Source organism: Stegastes partitus, unplaced genomic scaffold (genome assembly GCF_000690725.1).
Source record: "Stegastes partitus isolate 25-593 unplaced genomic scaffold, Stegastes_partitus-1.0.2 Scaffold736, whole genome shotgun sequence".
Lineage (NCBI taxonomy): Eukaryota > Metazoa > Chordata > Actinopteri > Pomacentridae > Stegastes > Stegastes partitus.
Window position 1 is genome coordinate 115,083 of NW_007578467.1, and position 15,271 is coordinate 130,353.

At 42.8% G+C, this 15,271-nt stretch overlaps 1 protein-coding gene across 1 annotated transcript in view; it reads right to left on the minus strand.

Moving 5' to 3' along the window:
* Positions 1 to 9,980: 9,980 nt before the first annotated feature.
* Positions 9,981 to 15,271, minus strand: part of malrd1 (MAM and LDL receptor class A domain containing 1) — a 67,781-nt gene continuing 62,490 nt past the window's right edge. The window contains exons 28-33 of the mRNA XM_008291337.1: positions 14,880 to 14,946; positions 11,948 to 12,039; positions 11,729 to 11,825; positions 11,573 to 11,633; positions 10,241 to 10,348; positions 9,981 to 10,143 (exon numbers count right to left, since the gene is read on the minus strand). Coding sequence (XP_008289559.1) covers positions 10,042 to 10,143; positions 10,241 to 10,348; positions 11,573 to 11,633; positions 11,729 to 11,825; positions 11,948 to 12,039; positions 14,880 to 14,946 — 527 coding nt within the window. The 3' untranslated portion in view covers positions 9,981 to 10,041. The remainder of the gene's footprint in view (positions 10,144 to 10,240; positions 10,349 to 11,572; positions 11,634 to 11,728; positions 11,826 to 11,947; positions 12,040 to 14,879; positions 14,947 to 15,271) is intronic.

The window sequence follows — 15,271 nt, forward strand, 5'->3', positions numbered from 1 at the left end:
GAAAAAGACAAAAGTTCACAGCATCTCAGTCCCACACTGTGCTTCTCATCCCACTGGACGGAGGTGCAGAGTGCGTGTGAGAGAGGAGGCGAATGCGCTCCTGGAGAAGACAGTGCGCTCCCCTCCCGTCATCAACTCCTCAGAGCCAATGACTCCTCTGTTTGATGCTCCGCGTGTGCAGGAGAACCAGGAGGAGGAAACACACACACACACACACACACACACACACACACAAAGCTGCCGAGGACAGTCAGGTTTTTTTTGGAGGGGGGGAGTTTTTGTTGCCTTGGGATATTTTCTGCACCTTGTCTGACAAGCAGCTTCGCAGTGATGTGGGAAGATGTTGGGAGCTCAGAGGCTTTTGGAGCTTCAGGAGCTGCTGATTGTTTGCCAGAAGACAAAAGAGACTCGTTCACTGTGGAGGGTTTTTATGAACAGAGTATTTAAAACAGATATACAAGTTGTAGCCTATAGGGGCTATTTAGAGTTAAAGTATGGTGCTGTTTTTAAGTTTTGGCTCAGTTAGAGACGATTTAAAATCTCCTGTTAGTGCATTAAAATAAAGATTTGTATACTTAAGCCCCTTCTCTCACCTTTGCTGAACAGTCAGGTGAACAGTGAGAGCGCCCTCTTCAGGTGAAAAGTGTCATGACGTTAACCCTTGTGTTTTGTTGACATTGACTTGACTTTACATTGCTTCTCTAAAGTGAAAATACATGTAAATACACATTTTTCTTCTTTTCCGACACCACAAAATGTGGGAAAACAGTCAAACTGGTGAATTATGTTCACAAACACACACAGCCTGGTGACAAATTAAAGGAAAACCCTGAACCATTGGCTTGAGCAGATCGGTTATGCTCTGGGTTTTTTTTTTTGCTGGCTCGGGACACTGCTAGTCAACACAGACTTGTTCTGCTTGATTACCTGTGAATTTTGATGAAACATTTCGATTCTGACTGATCTGGTGTCTTCCAGTTCCATTCAGGTCACTGAGTGCGTTGTGGCTCACCTGCTCTGGCCTTCACAGTCACCAGATCTCAACCCAACCGAACAGCTTTTTGACATTTTGGACCAACATGCTGGTCACTGTTTGCAATCACAATCATCAGAACATCAAATAAGGGTTTATCTGTTGGAAGAATAGCACTCAATCGCTCCATTAGACTTGGAGAATCGAGGTGCACTGAAGCTGTTCTGGTGGCAAAACACTTAACTGAGATGCTTCAGGTTGGCTTTTCCTTTAATTTGTCACCCGTTTACATTAAAGTTTGCAGACATTCAGTTATCTCACATGTTACTTACATCAGGCGTCACTTGGATTCTGAAGACGTCTCTGATGAACAAACTGTTAAAACAGCAAAAAACCTATCATCAATGCCAATCACAGGTATAGAACATTTGAAAATCCACATCAAACACATGGGCTCAGTCTACAAGCCGTCTTCATAAAACACTATGGAAGCATGAAGCCATTAAAGTCATGTGAGCTGTTAAAGAAACCGCCAGGTCTCCAGCACCCCAAACACAAGATCTGGGTTAATGGATGGATATAAATCATTAAGTACTTTCATTGTAACAAAATCATGAACTTGAAACCAGACGTGTACGACCAGACAGCGTATGATGAAGTTCCCCTTTCCCTGGCTGTGTGTTTTCACTTTTCTCTGAAGCAGCCAGACATTGAAGGCCAGAAACTTGGAAACCTCTCACGTGAGGGAACATTTCTTTTCTTCTTTCCGAGGCAGCTCTCTCACTCTCTCTGCGCCCGGGACGCCTCGCCGTACTTTTTTCTTCCTCATTGCTTAGTTGGCACTCGTTTTGCTCAGGAAGGATAACTTGGACCACATGCTTGTTCCAATTAAGACCGTCGCTGTGGGAATTCGGGAGCTGCACCACAGTCATGGAAAAGCCTAATATAGAGAAGAAACTCTCGCATAAAGGACCCCTTTTAGAATGTACTTGGCTGGTATAAGCATTTTGAACATTCAAAGTATAGCTTTCCTGTGCTAAATGGATTTTAGTGGAAAAAGATAATGAATGTCGTCCGAATCTGTGGGCACAAACGTTTTGTGAACGTCTCACGGTGCTCCTAAACGAAACCAGATCAATAATTAGCAATTAACTTCATCAGTTATTAGTCATTACCGTGATTATCCTCACCGGCATCTCAAATTCATCTGTTCCTTTATCTTTACAGAGCGGTGACTGCCAACAAAGTGGGTGCAGCAAATGCAGGGTGGGGATTTATTAGAGTACTAAATAAATGCTGCTTGGTGCCAGTAAAGTGTCAGCGACGATGAAAGAAACTCTGAAAAACGATGAAGGAATTTCTCTGTGGAATATCAGTTCGGGTTTTATCTTGCGTTTTCTATCAATAGTAACTTAAAAAAAACAAACTACATAAGAAACATCTAATATTAACATCTGTTCCTCTGCTCCTTCTCTAATCCTGTGAGTCTGAAACAGCGATTAGACTAAATGTCCATAAATCTCAAGTATGAAAGATGCTTCAGAACGTACGTGAGAATATTTCTTCGTCATCAATGTAAACCATTGACTCGTCTGTACATTTGTGGGTACACCTCAAAGAGGAACTGCAAATAGCTAATTCCGCACACTGTTAATGGTGGTAAGCTACTGATGGGAAAAGAAAATATGTGTTTCCAGTCAGCAGCTCCCACAAAGCATTGTGACGACTGTAGATCCAAAGCTAGACAAGAGGGGCTGCGAATGCCTCATCATCGGGGTTTTCATGTCCTTGGACACTTTTGTGTATCCATTCATACACAGAAATGAACATTGTCTAATTTTGTGGTAAAGATTTAAAAACCTGAATACAAAAATACATCTAGGTATCTAACAAAAGATGTGGAAATGGACTATTTGTCAACTGATTGCTAAATTGCTTAAAGACCCCAAAGGCTGTTAAGTCTGATATTTGTCTGAATATTTTAGTTTTGTGGATGAGGCGTTTAGGGACGTGTGAAAATGATGAAAGCCCACAATTGAGAAGCAGAGGAAGTGAGCAAACAGCTGTTTTGACGTCTCTGTTTTTTCACTTCCCTCTAAAATATCTCCGGGTGACATAGTAATGATCATAAGACTCGAATAAATATCTGCTGACGGCGTCTGTCCGCAATTGTGTCACATTCCCGTCTGCACATAAATCCCAATTGCTGTCGACGTGGTTGGATGGACGCGCACCTCATGCGCAGCCACGGCGGCGTATATCAAACGTCTGCAGAGCAAACAAACAATCCCACCCAGATAGAAATACACAACTTGGTGATGAATTCTCTCATAAAAGGAGATTACTGCTGACATGTGCAGTGCAGCCATTTAAGCCATAAAATGTTTCTCAATCAGATGCAGTCCAGTTTGAGGATGCGGTGTGTGATTTAGCTTCGGAGGCCCGTCGCTCTCTGCAGCTCTACCCCAGCAGTTCAAAATCATCGCAGTGGCCCAGACACGGCGGCTACAGCTCTCCCTGCAGCTCGTCTGCTGCTCTAATCACCTTGTTCCACAACGGAAGCAGAAAGAAGCCAGGCTAGTCCTCAGATGACCACTCTGAGAATCTCCCAAAGCATCCTCTTTTTCTGTATCTCTCTAAGCCTTTCTTTCGCCGACTCCTTCCAACGCGACATAAAGCAGGATCCGTCGCAGATGCCATGAACTTTTCTCTTGGCAGCAGACCACACCGCGCTCGGCCTCCCCTGGGAGACCTTAAAGAGCATCAAAACGTCTGTCACAAAATTAATGAAATGAAATGGAAGGCTTCCAGCGACATCAAGGCTTTTAGGTCTGAGGGTGGTGGCAAGTGATAATTTTCCAGCGAGTGTTTTATGCTTAGAGTTGGGTCCCACTTGTTGAGTTGCAGGGCATCGTGTCACCGCGGCATTTATGATGCTTGGCCACTTAATAAACAGAGAACAAAGAGGCCGTGTGGCAGTCTGACACCGAAACACTCAGAGGAGAACAAGCTCCGCTCTGTTTTGGTCTTTCCATTCGAGCATTGCTCATTATTACCTTTTCCGTCCCGCTGCAGTATTACCACGACATGAAAGCTCGCAATCATTGAGCTGAGTGGAAACTTGGTGGAACGGCATAACAGGAAATTCATAATCATAAGAATCAGAAGGAAAGCCTCACCTGCGGCACAGACACAGTTTAAAATACACATGAAGTTGCTCTTTAGTGCTGTTTTTGACCACGTCGAGCAGGAAAAAAAGCTCTAAAATCCTGCTTTACCCAACAGAAAAATGAGCTAAACAGCTATAATACAGCTAAACAGTCAGATATTTCTCTTAGGAGGTGGTGGAGACCAAAACAGAGCTAAAATAAGAGTGAATATTCAACTTACATTTACTGGACAGCCAGGAAGATTAATAAAAATGTTGCCCCATCTACATGAGTGTGTAAATGACTCAGTTTGTCATAAGATGATAGTTTGTGTGCTGCCCCCAATGACCAAAAATCATAGGTTTAAATGTTTTTGTGATCCTTTCATCGTGTTTTGTTATGAAAGGAGGCTCCGTCTTCTATCTTTATAAAGTGAAGTCTCGGTACGCAAGTTTAGTACACACTGCTCACTGTCTCCTCACTGAATTGTTTTAAATCCTCACTGAATAATTCTGGTCAAACAGAAGCATGTGGTCAATAACAAGCCTGAGCAGAGGACGGACGACATGGATGAAGGAGCATTACAATGCCGAGTTTACACAACAATATAGCACGACGCCTTCTCCAGCAGCTCTGAAAAAAATCCTCCCCCACGGGAAAACTGCTCAGCCTGCATTGGTAAGCAACCGGTGGCCGTATATTGATCATTCTCTCGTGGGTAATTTATTGTACATCCAGTCCACAGTAGAATAAACTGTCTTGCAGAGGCCATTTTTCTCCACTCAATCATTCTACAAGACCCTGTTTGTGTATCTCATGCAGCAAACAATATACAATAAACTTAAAAAAAAATCTCATTAATTTAGCAACATTTGATGATATATTGACTTCTCTGTCTTCTGTTCAGAAACGTAATCAAGCGTCGGCAGACAATGAGGGGATGCAGCGGAGCATGGGACAGGTCAATATTTACGGCACGTCAGAATAGGGTGTAATTGGTTGTACGAGGCGCATAAAGCAGCCTCAGTATCTTTCGAGTCATAATGAACTTTTAGTGTACAACACAGGAGGCGGTTAAGATGTAGATAAAACTGCTTTACAGCCCCCCAAAAAAACCCCACAAGCGATCCAATCAGAAGCGACCCAGCGGTGTCCTCTCTCCTAAGCTCCTCTGTCAAGGGACCCGGAGGGGGGGTTTGGAAATTCAGTGACAAACGGTCAGAGAACGGCCTCCCGGGCTGACCGCCATCCACTCTGACCGAATACAGAGGGAAGAAACAGACATTTTCCTCTGCACTCAGCCAGAGAGGAAGAGAGATCCAATTCTGAGCTTTCATTTTAAGCAGAGGGGGTAAATTTCACCTTGACCTGCCGGGTCTGGCTGGGTAACCCTCAGTCCCCCAGCTGCAGCATCAGAGGAAATTGGGCTGACTGCTGTGATAGCAGGCTGACAGGCCGGGATGAGAGGACTCAGAAATGGCTGAATAGTTATGCAAATCATGCAAGAGTCAACTGTTATTTTGACAGAAGGAGCCCCTCAAGGCTGTCATGGCTACAGGAGAGCTTTCATTATGGGGGGGGGCCTCTCGGAGCTGAGAGGTACAAAAACAAAACAGTGACCTATCGATGGACTCTGCTCGGTGATTAGCAAAACTGTGACAACAAAAGCTCCGGTGAGAAAAGCTGACTAACGTTGCTTCACCAGCAACACAAGGACAAAGGCTGGCGGCGTGGAGCACCTATCCTCTGTGCTATTCAGCGGCACGAATAACGAAGCTACCAGAGAGATGTTGGGCCGGGACAAAAAACATTGATAGCTGCACATTCTCAGTCAGCAGGCCGTCATATGAGAGCGTGCGAGCCAGGCGAGGCAAGTGGAAGGCGGCATTGTTTGCGTGCGCGTGTGGCGGCGCGTTAGCGGGGAAAGGTTTTTGTGCAGGGCATCGATTGTTGTTTTGTTAGGTCAAATGTCAGTGGGTTGAAACAAACAAACACCGATGGAGAGGCTGTGAAAAGGCTGAGCTGGTGTTTTTGGTGATTCGCAGTGGGAGACAGGAGTCGGTGTAAAGCTGACATTATTATTAATGTTTATGTTTATGAAACTAATGATTAATAAAAACAAATATGAAGATTGACCAAGATTCTTAGAGGCATTTTAATGTATCATTGTACAATTTGCACATAAAATGGGATATTGCTTAATTAAACGACATTTGAGGTGATATTTTAATTTATTTTAATTAAACAAGCTGAATGGACTTAAGTTGGTCCTCGTCTTCAAAGGCAGAGTCAATGGTGTAACTGAAAACTGTGACTTAGAGTTAATTTTACATCTGTGTTGACTAAAACTGGTGCACAACTGCAAATTAAAGAATGCAAATAGATATACGTATAATATATAATTTGTTATAAATTAACCCAATGGCTCATTTAAACAAATGCCACTCTCTGTGACCACTTTACTTGCTCTTTTAAGAGAAATTCCACATTTTTATGGCTTAACATTGTTTGTTTGGTCAAACTGATGGAAAACAAAGTCCAGTCTTAACTGAGTTTAGAGCAAATATGTAGTTACTGCTCTGTGGCTTTGAAGGGCAGAGTCCAGCACCAGACAAAAGGCAGCGAGCCAGAGGAAGGCGAGGGCACAAACAATAAAAGAGAGGAGCAGCTCTAAGGCTGAAAATTGATCCTGTGGCCCTCTGATAAATCTCTGACCCAGAATCCAGCTGCAGACTCTGCAAAGACCCTACAGTGATGGAGAACGAGCTTAAACAGCAATGACACCGGAGGTTGTGGTCAAAGTCTGAAAATTAAAGATTCATAAGGTGCACCAATATGAAGAGGTGGGAGTGTGTCCTGATGGGTTTTGACTAAGTGCAACGGCTCAGAGCACTCATGGGATGCAACCAACACATTTACCTGACATTTATTATAAATGGGATGGAGACTGCAGCGGCTTTAGGAGTGAGCATCACTGGTCCAACTCTTGATAAAAGCCAAAGTACCACCATATTTAAAAAAAGGCTTGAAAGAAATCAATGTTTTTGTCCCGTTAATGTTTAACAAGTCTGTCGCCATGATAGTGTAAGAAAGAAGACATATTGAAAAAGTAAAGCACTGGGATTACTTAACATTTGAAATGAAAATATTATGATTACGGTTTATAAAGTTTAAAGAGAATATTGGTACCACTTCTGTTCCTATAAAGCAAATATGAAGCTAGGATCAGCATAAATCACAGTTTTTGCATCTTTTGTGCAGATTAAACAGTAAGTATATATAATGCATTTATTAAAGTGAGCCATAGTGAAATAACTGGCAGGTAGCAGCAAATTTATACCGATACAAGTGTGGTATCTTATCGCATCTTTTTGCAAGAGAGAAATGACAGGCTGATAGTGAAAGAAGCTGCCTACATGCTCTGTTTAGCGTACCTGCTGTACAGTACGCGGTCTGATCTTGTAAATCATCCCGCTGACTGTCAAATATGAGAAAACTATTTATAACAGCACACCTAAAAAGAGCCATAACTGAACACTCGTGAAATTTATAACAGATAGGTTTAACTGTGCTGTTTACGATCCATCTGCCGCGTGCAGCTTGATGCACAGAGAGACCCGGTTCATGCCACACACATGGCAACTGAAGGACGCCAACTTGTAATGGATTTTAATTTGCAAATAAAACAGGGGCAAACTATTTTATTTGCACTTGTGAGGATTAAAGTGGATCACTAATGAAGTCAGGACTCTATTTGGAGGCTCTGTGTGTTCAGCGGAGCATTTCAATTCGGCGAACTGGATGTTTTCTGCTTTTGCCAGCGCTGAAGAAAAACCTTTAATCACCATTCACAAGACACCCACAACCGTTTCTAAAAGTGAGACTCTTGTAGCGCTTGGTTAATGCGCCGCTACAATGGCTGCATTAAGCCTCCAAAATGTTATTTCTTCAATTGTTCTAATGCCCTAATGACATTTGACCTTTTTTTTTTTCTTTTTTTAGGAGGTCTTCTGCAGTCTTGACATAATTTAAAGGAACAGATCAGCATTTATTGCACTACACTCTTTCGCTGTCTTGCCAAGAATTTAGGGAGACGATCGATGCCACACTTATATCAGTGCAGTAAATATGAAGCTACAGCCAGCAGAAAGCCACCGTATAGATTCAGGAGGTTACTGCTCTTGGCTAAGAAACACAACCCATAAAACTGCAACTTGACATTTTTAATCTTTTGTGCATATTAAATAAGATATAATATGTTATTTAATGAGTTTTAGAGGTAATAGTAGCCAGATTCTGTTACAGTCTAGCAGTTTCTCCTGTTTCCAGTCTTGAATCTTACCAAGCTTACTATCTTGAGCTTATATTTACCGGACAAGTATGAGAGTGGTATTGATCCTCGTACCGAAGTTTCATCAGGAAAGCAGCACAGTGTTGCACAAGGAAAAGCTCCTGTAGTTAAATGTGCAGTGCTGTTCATCGTTTTAAAGACACAATATCTGAGATTTCCAACATAAACAGTCACACTGCCTCTGTGTGCGTTTTAATCCGATAGCAGCTAGTCCAGCCACACATGCATGTTAGTGCATGTAAGTACCTCCTCCAGCATTCAAGTGGTGCCCCAAAAGATAAAGTATTTAATCATCTTATTTACCTAATTCGTGTGCATTCGTTTTAACTGTAAAGGTTCATGTCCACTGGATCCTTCACTTCAATGCTTCCCATTTATTACCTTGCATTGCATTCTGGTAGCTTGTTGCCTTGCGTCTGAAAGACAGGGTGTTGGGTTGTCTCGTACTCGATGGCAAAAAGTTGAGATCCCAGCGAGCAAATGACGAGTGTTGAGTGTGATCCGATGCTGCAAGAAACTTCAGAAAAACTTTTCAATGAACCATTGTTGATCTAAAATAAAGACAGATTTAGGAACTTGCAATAAAAAGCAAAGTGTTTAAGCAACCACCATGTTAATTTAAAATCCAGAAGCAAGTAGTTTCTGAGTGAAGCGTCGTCTAATCAGGTGCTGCCAATGTTTGCACCGTCGTAAAGGGATGAATCCTGTGTTTAAAGGGGTGATGCCGTCCATCATCAATCGCACGCTGCAAACTTGTGAGGCCATCAAGCATCTCTTGTTGGGAAGCAGTGTGATCTCTTGCATCTAAAAACACCTTGAAGTGCATGAGAGTCACGACTGCTGTTTTGAGGCTTGTATTCATTCCATTCCACTCTTTCTGTCTGTTTTCCATGGTCCATCAGGGTGGAGCAGACCTGGTCCACGGGTTGTTTCTGGATTCTTTTTTGTTTGTTTCCTTTCTGGTTGTAAATGAAACTTAAAAAAGAGGTAGGACATGTGGCCGACATTCGTTTTGGTCTTAGGTGTTGGTGCCCTAGTGACATCCAGTGGTTCTGAAAAGTTCCACACGGAACATTTGAGCGTTTTTATCCTTAATTTATTGGTATTTTTTCATAAAACTTGGATTCAATGATCACGGGCTCTTCTGCAGCCTCGATAAACAGCTTTAACACGTCAGCACCAGATCAAAATATCACACCAAGTCAATTAAAACATTTTTGCTACCCTCAGACCTGACGCTGAAATGCTTCTTGCAAAACATCTGAACCTCATACTTTACATTTTCCATCCAAACTGGCACCTCAGCAGGTCAAGACATCATTTAACCCAGATTGATTGCAGCGTCAACACATAAAGCACATCTAGGCAACCTGATGGCTGAATGGTTACAGTCGTACCAAATGGGCTAAAATGCTCTCAGAAGCTGAGTCTACAGTTCGACTCCCAACCAGCCAGACCTTTACAAACTTATCATTCCCCTGCTCTCTTTCCGCATGTTTCATGTCTGTCTATACTGCGCTGTCTAAACAAAGGCAAATTGCCAAAATCTTAGATAATGTCCATTGTTTTTATGCTTCAGAGCTTGTGCAGTCAGCACCATTAGCATCGGGGGGGTAATTGTACAATGGGTTGGAGAAGGACAGCTTGGCGTCTTTCCAGTTCGAACCCTGCTGTGGACGAATACACACAAAGAGACATACATCACGTCACTGACTTCTGCACAGATAATTAGAGTAAAGGCCAGCAGGTCGAGCTCAGACACCTCACCTCCACCTCCCTCCTCCACGGGTAGACGCTGATGGAAAGCCCACGACCATCACTCCGGCTGGGGTTACAGCCGGGACAACCGCCCGACCTTTCATCCAGGGACGGGCGCTGAGGGGAAAAAAAAATCATGTACTCGGGTTTAAAATTAGATGCGCCTTAATGTGTGAAAGTGTGTGAAATGCAAGCGCAATTAAAATCAGTTTGACCTGTTATGCGTCCATAATTACACCTCTAACCTCCATAAAGCATTTCATCATCTGGAGGTGGAATAATCACAGACCGCTTCCACTCATCTGCAAAGCAAGCGTCGGAGCAGATCTGTCTGTGTCATGGAGACATCGGTTCACACCTACAGCTCTGTATTTATAGCAGTGGCAGCCGCATGAAAGCAAACATGTAGAGACGTGCCAAAACAGATATAGGATATACTGGAATGCATTTAAACGCTCCGTGTGTGTGCATTACATCACAGAAACATGGTCTGTTTTCGATTGTTGGCATAAATAAAACATAAAGGTTTGGTGTTTGCTTTTGTAAAAGAACATGTGCAATGTCATATGTCAACATTTCATCTGTACAAAACACACACATACACACATTGCACCATGAAATCTGCGATAATTTCCCTCATCGGAGTCGTGACGGTCGTGGCTCTCCGCATCTCTCTCACGTTTGTTACTCGATGATACGCCCATGGAGATAAAAACATGTGCTCAGACATACACCTCACTCATTTTGCCTTTTTTTTTTTTTTGGAAACACACTCATGAATGCACACACACAACAGCCATTAACCAAATGGAAGAGCTGTGACTGTATCGTCACCTGTGCTGGGATCTTTCTCCCTGATATCAGGAATAAATGCGGAGATCGCAGGAGACGAAGCGCACAGTGGGCGGAAATAATAGGAGCACCTGTGCGACGTAACGCAATCTGGTGTTCAGCCTCTCATCATGTGACCTTTTTGTTCGGGCAGCGGCAGAAAGACGGTTGATTAAACTGGTTATTTTTGGCTTCGTAGCTTTGTGCTGTTGTATTTGATCAGATTAGCTGCTTGTATACGGCTGTACACGCGCCGCAGTGTGTATACATGACACTCAAAGACACAAACTTGCAGAGGCGTGCATTAAGTGCAAAATCAATAATCTTAAATCAAAAATCTAATTTAGCAGAGAGGCTCGGCAATCACCTTCTGACCTCCTCTTATGTTAAATCCAATAATTGAATAAATGTGAGTCGAATGGTAGAAAAATGAGATTTGTTTAGCTCGGAAACCGAATGTTACTCAAAATGAATTCCCTGATGATTGATTGGACATTTCTGTGTGCTGACCTCTGCTCTCCAGTCAAAGGCTGGGTTATCCATCACCCCGTAGTCCATCGGGTAAAGCTTTCTGTGGAGCCAACAAACATCATCACCTTCATCGTGAACAACATCATCATCAGAAAAATGAGTAACCTGGACATTAATATTGCAGAGAAAACTCACTTTAGGAAGCATTTGTTCTTGAATAAAGCCAGAAAACACACAGCCACTCCAAGTATGAGCAGCCCCAACCCGATGCCGATGCCAGCGTACACGGCATCTAAACAGGAAGGAGGCATTTAATTCTCACTTGAACTGCTGAGACATTAGCAGGGTATGCAAGGATACGGTAATTAAGTTTGGTTTAAGGGAGGTGAGTGGGGAGGTGTGTTTCTTGATTACCTAGCGCCGTGTCCTCTGGTGTGGGTGATGAGGTGGAGAGGGGAGGTTTCTCCCTCACGTGGCAACGGTTTCCGGTCCAGCCTGGATTACACCTGTAAAAAAAAACAGTCAAAAGATGGCAACATGGACTTACAGAGGTCTAACAAGCATACATCTGGTGCATCTGGGGCCTGTTTCTTAAAGCACAGGAAGAAAAGAGGCACTTAAAGTCTAACACCTGACTTGAATGAACCTAAATTAAAGCAGTTCCATAAGGATCAGATCCAGCTCATGCAATCAATCTTGTGAGTTGATTTTCTGTAAACGTACATTTTTTTTTGACTGATGGCAGGTAATAAAGGCAAATAATATGGCAACACACAAGACACTCTGTGGTAACATCTTAGCTTTCCTGTCTGTAAGGAACTCTGTTGAGCAACAACCCAGGCTTATCCTGACAGTAACTGAGCTATGTTTAATTTACTTTATCAACTTGAAAAAACCTAAAAGCAGTGCCTGATATAAGCCATGTTTATCTGGTACTCTTGCTTTAAGAAGCAGGCCCCTGGTCTTATTCCTCTGTGCCACTTTAAGCTTCATTTTTGTCCAAAAACTATTAAAAAACCACACCAATTAACCACAGATAGTGTAGTTTATCTCGAGTCAGTCTCAAAGACTGTCAGAAATATTCACAAGAGCATAAAATTTAGATTAATCCACACTTGAAAATAGTCCTCCACAAATGCACTATTTATTCCAGTTTAAGAAACACCTGATGAAAATTTTAACAGTAATGTTCATCCACCTGTTTTTGGAAATTACAGAGTCTTTAAAACCACAACAAACTCTACATTTGTGACCCCTTTTAGTGACTGCAACATTTTGTTTTTCATGGAGCAAGAAAAATATAGAAAACACCTTATGGTGATGCTTTATAAAAAAACAAAATGAATGTAAAACACCAAGATAAAGCGAAATAACCTTTAGAGCATGATCTCTATCAAACATGTGCACACCGTTTCCATCTTGGCAAATGGTTGAAGGTTTATCTAGCAGTAATCCAGCATGGAAATACAGAGCAATTTACAAATAGTTTGGCTGGTTTGTTGAGCTGCATCTCTGGGAAAGCGACTTCCTCTTCTCCCAAACTCTACTCCAAGTCAACATCTGTTCAGTATCAGCTTGATTTCTGAGCTACATTGACCTTCTAATGCGAAACACACAGCTCTCAGCGAAGCCAGACTGCGTCATTATCATTCAGAGGGGGTCAGCGTGCATTTTGTGTTACGGTCCAGCCGTGGCAGTGGGCTGTTCCTGGCCCGGTTCCCCGGTGGACCCTGCTCAGCAGAGTGGAGGAACGTGACGCAAATACAGAGCCAGAGGTGCCCTCCCAGTGCTGGCCTCGAGGCTGTTATCAATGCTGGAACAGCTACCAGAGCTCCATACCACACTGAGCAGTGAATGACGGTGGTAAAGTCCTGTTACATAATGAGAGGAGGCAGCGGTGGTGGCGGCGCTGCAATGGGGAATGTTGGACAGGGGGATGAATAGGAAGGGGAATCACACATAAGAATGAGAGAATGAGGGCATGAGGGAAGGGCCGCATCTCTGTGACAAAAAGCAGTCAAAAATAATTTTATGTCAACAGTTTTATATCATTAAAGGAAGAAACGGCTCTCTGGGGAAATATAAGGAATGCCCTCTTTGCTCTCCGGTGGCTGGAGAGGTGTGTTGGTATCTGTGCTTGATTGACAGCAGCTGGCAGGCTGAGCTCCGGCAGATAAATTAGAGACATGCTGTCGACATGTCTTTGGCAGACAGCTTGCTCTGAGTGGTATTGGATAGTGAAGACCACACCGGCATCTAAAAGAACTTCTGCAGGTACTAGTTTATATTCCGCATGTGCTATCTAGGCTGAAAACTGACATCATCAGCGCACTTTTTGTCGGTTTGGCGGCTTATAGAAAAAAGGCTAAGATGCAGGACAAGATGTGTGTCCGTGTTTTAAGTTAGATTAGAAATGTCAGTCTGTGGTTTTTAGGTTGTGCAGCAGTTAATCTATGAAACCATCTTCCTATGATACAGCGATGATGTTACACCTTAAGGCAAATGTGGTTAAAATAAGGCGATTTGATCAACTCTACAGAAAACAAATGGCCTCAAAACTGTGGCTTCTATTTTTTCTTTCCTCAGGAGCACACAGGACAAGTGATTTACAGAGCAGATACGTAGGATGAAGCCTGATGTGTTCCATTTACAACAATGAGACACTGATTGCATTGTTGACACATTGTGCAGTTAACTGTGTGATTTAGAGAACACGTATCTTCTGCACTATTCACATCCTTTTTTTTTGAAAAGCTGAATCTTCTCGCACAACAATGGAGAAATGTGCATCTTTCAGGAAGGATTCACTGGTGCAGAATGATGTTAGCAGATCCAGCAACAAGTGTTATAATTGCATTCTTACTTTTATAATGAAAAATACTTCTCTGTAGACATTCCCAGCTGATGATGCAGATTCATGAGCTTCATATAAAATTTCCAGCAGAGTGAGCGTAGTGTCTGTCTTGAATAAATGAATAAACGAATGAGTTTTCTGTGGTCTACCCGCTAAGACCACTGGTAGTGGAGACGCCGTTTAAATATTGACCAGGAGAATCCATCAGAGATTCCCAGGAAACACTATGCTGGTGGATAAATGAAGGCAGGACCCCTGTTTAATCTGCAGGGGATAAGCAGATTCCCACATGCTTCGCGGAGCGTGTCTTTTCCATGGCAAGAAACAAGACTGATGGGATTTCCATGTTTTAAATCCCTCAAAGAGAGATAAAGGGTGGGAGGAGGAGAAGAGAGAGGGCAGACATGATACCTATCTTTGTTTGTGTATGCTTATGTATGTGGCTGAGTGCGGCTTATAAATGCGTGTTTGTTTGGGTGAACTTCCACCTACATGCAAACAGGACCGTGTTCCTCCACAACGCATGAGCCGTGATCCTGGCAATACATTGGAGGACAATCTGCAAATGAAGCAAAAGAAATCATCAAATATCATATAAAACATACACCTAAATGATAACTTTAAATGCTTGTTCCTCTCTCTTGTTCCCTCTATCATTAGCATTTTTCTCTCCACCTGACAGGGAGCAGATGCAGTACGTTGTTGGGGCAAACAGTGCACTGTTGAGTGTCTTCCATTAACCTCTACAGAGAGCATGTGGAGCGCTGTGAAAGAGTTTTAGGGCACTAAATAAAATGAGGATGCTTTCAAAAGTAAAGCTATGTCATAAAAAGTGCAGGTTCTCCTAGGTACACTCAGTTTTTCAGGGTACTCGGAAAGTAGGT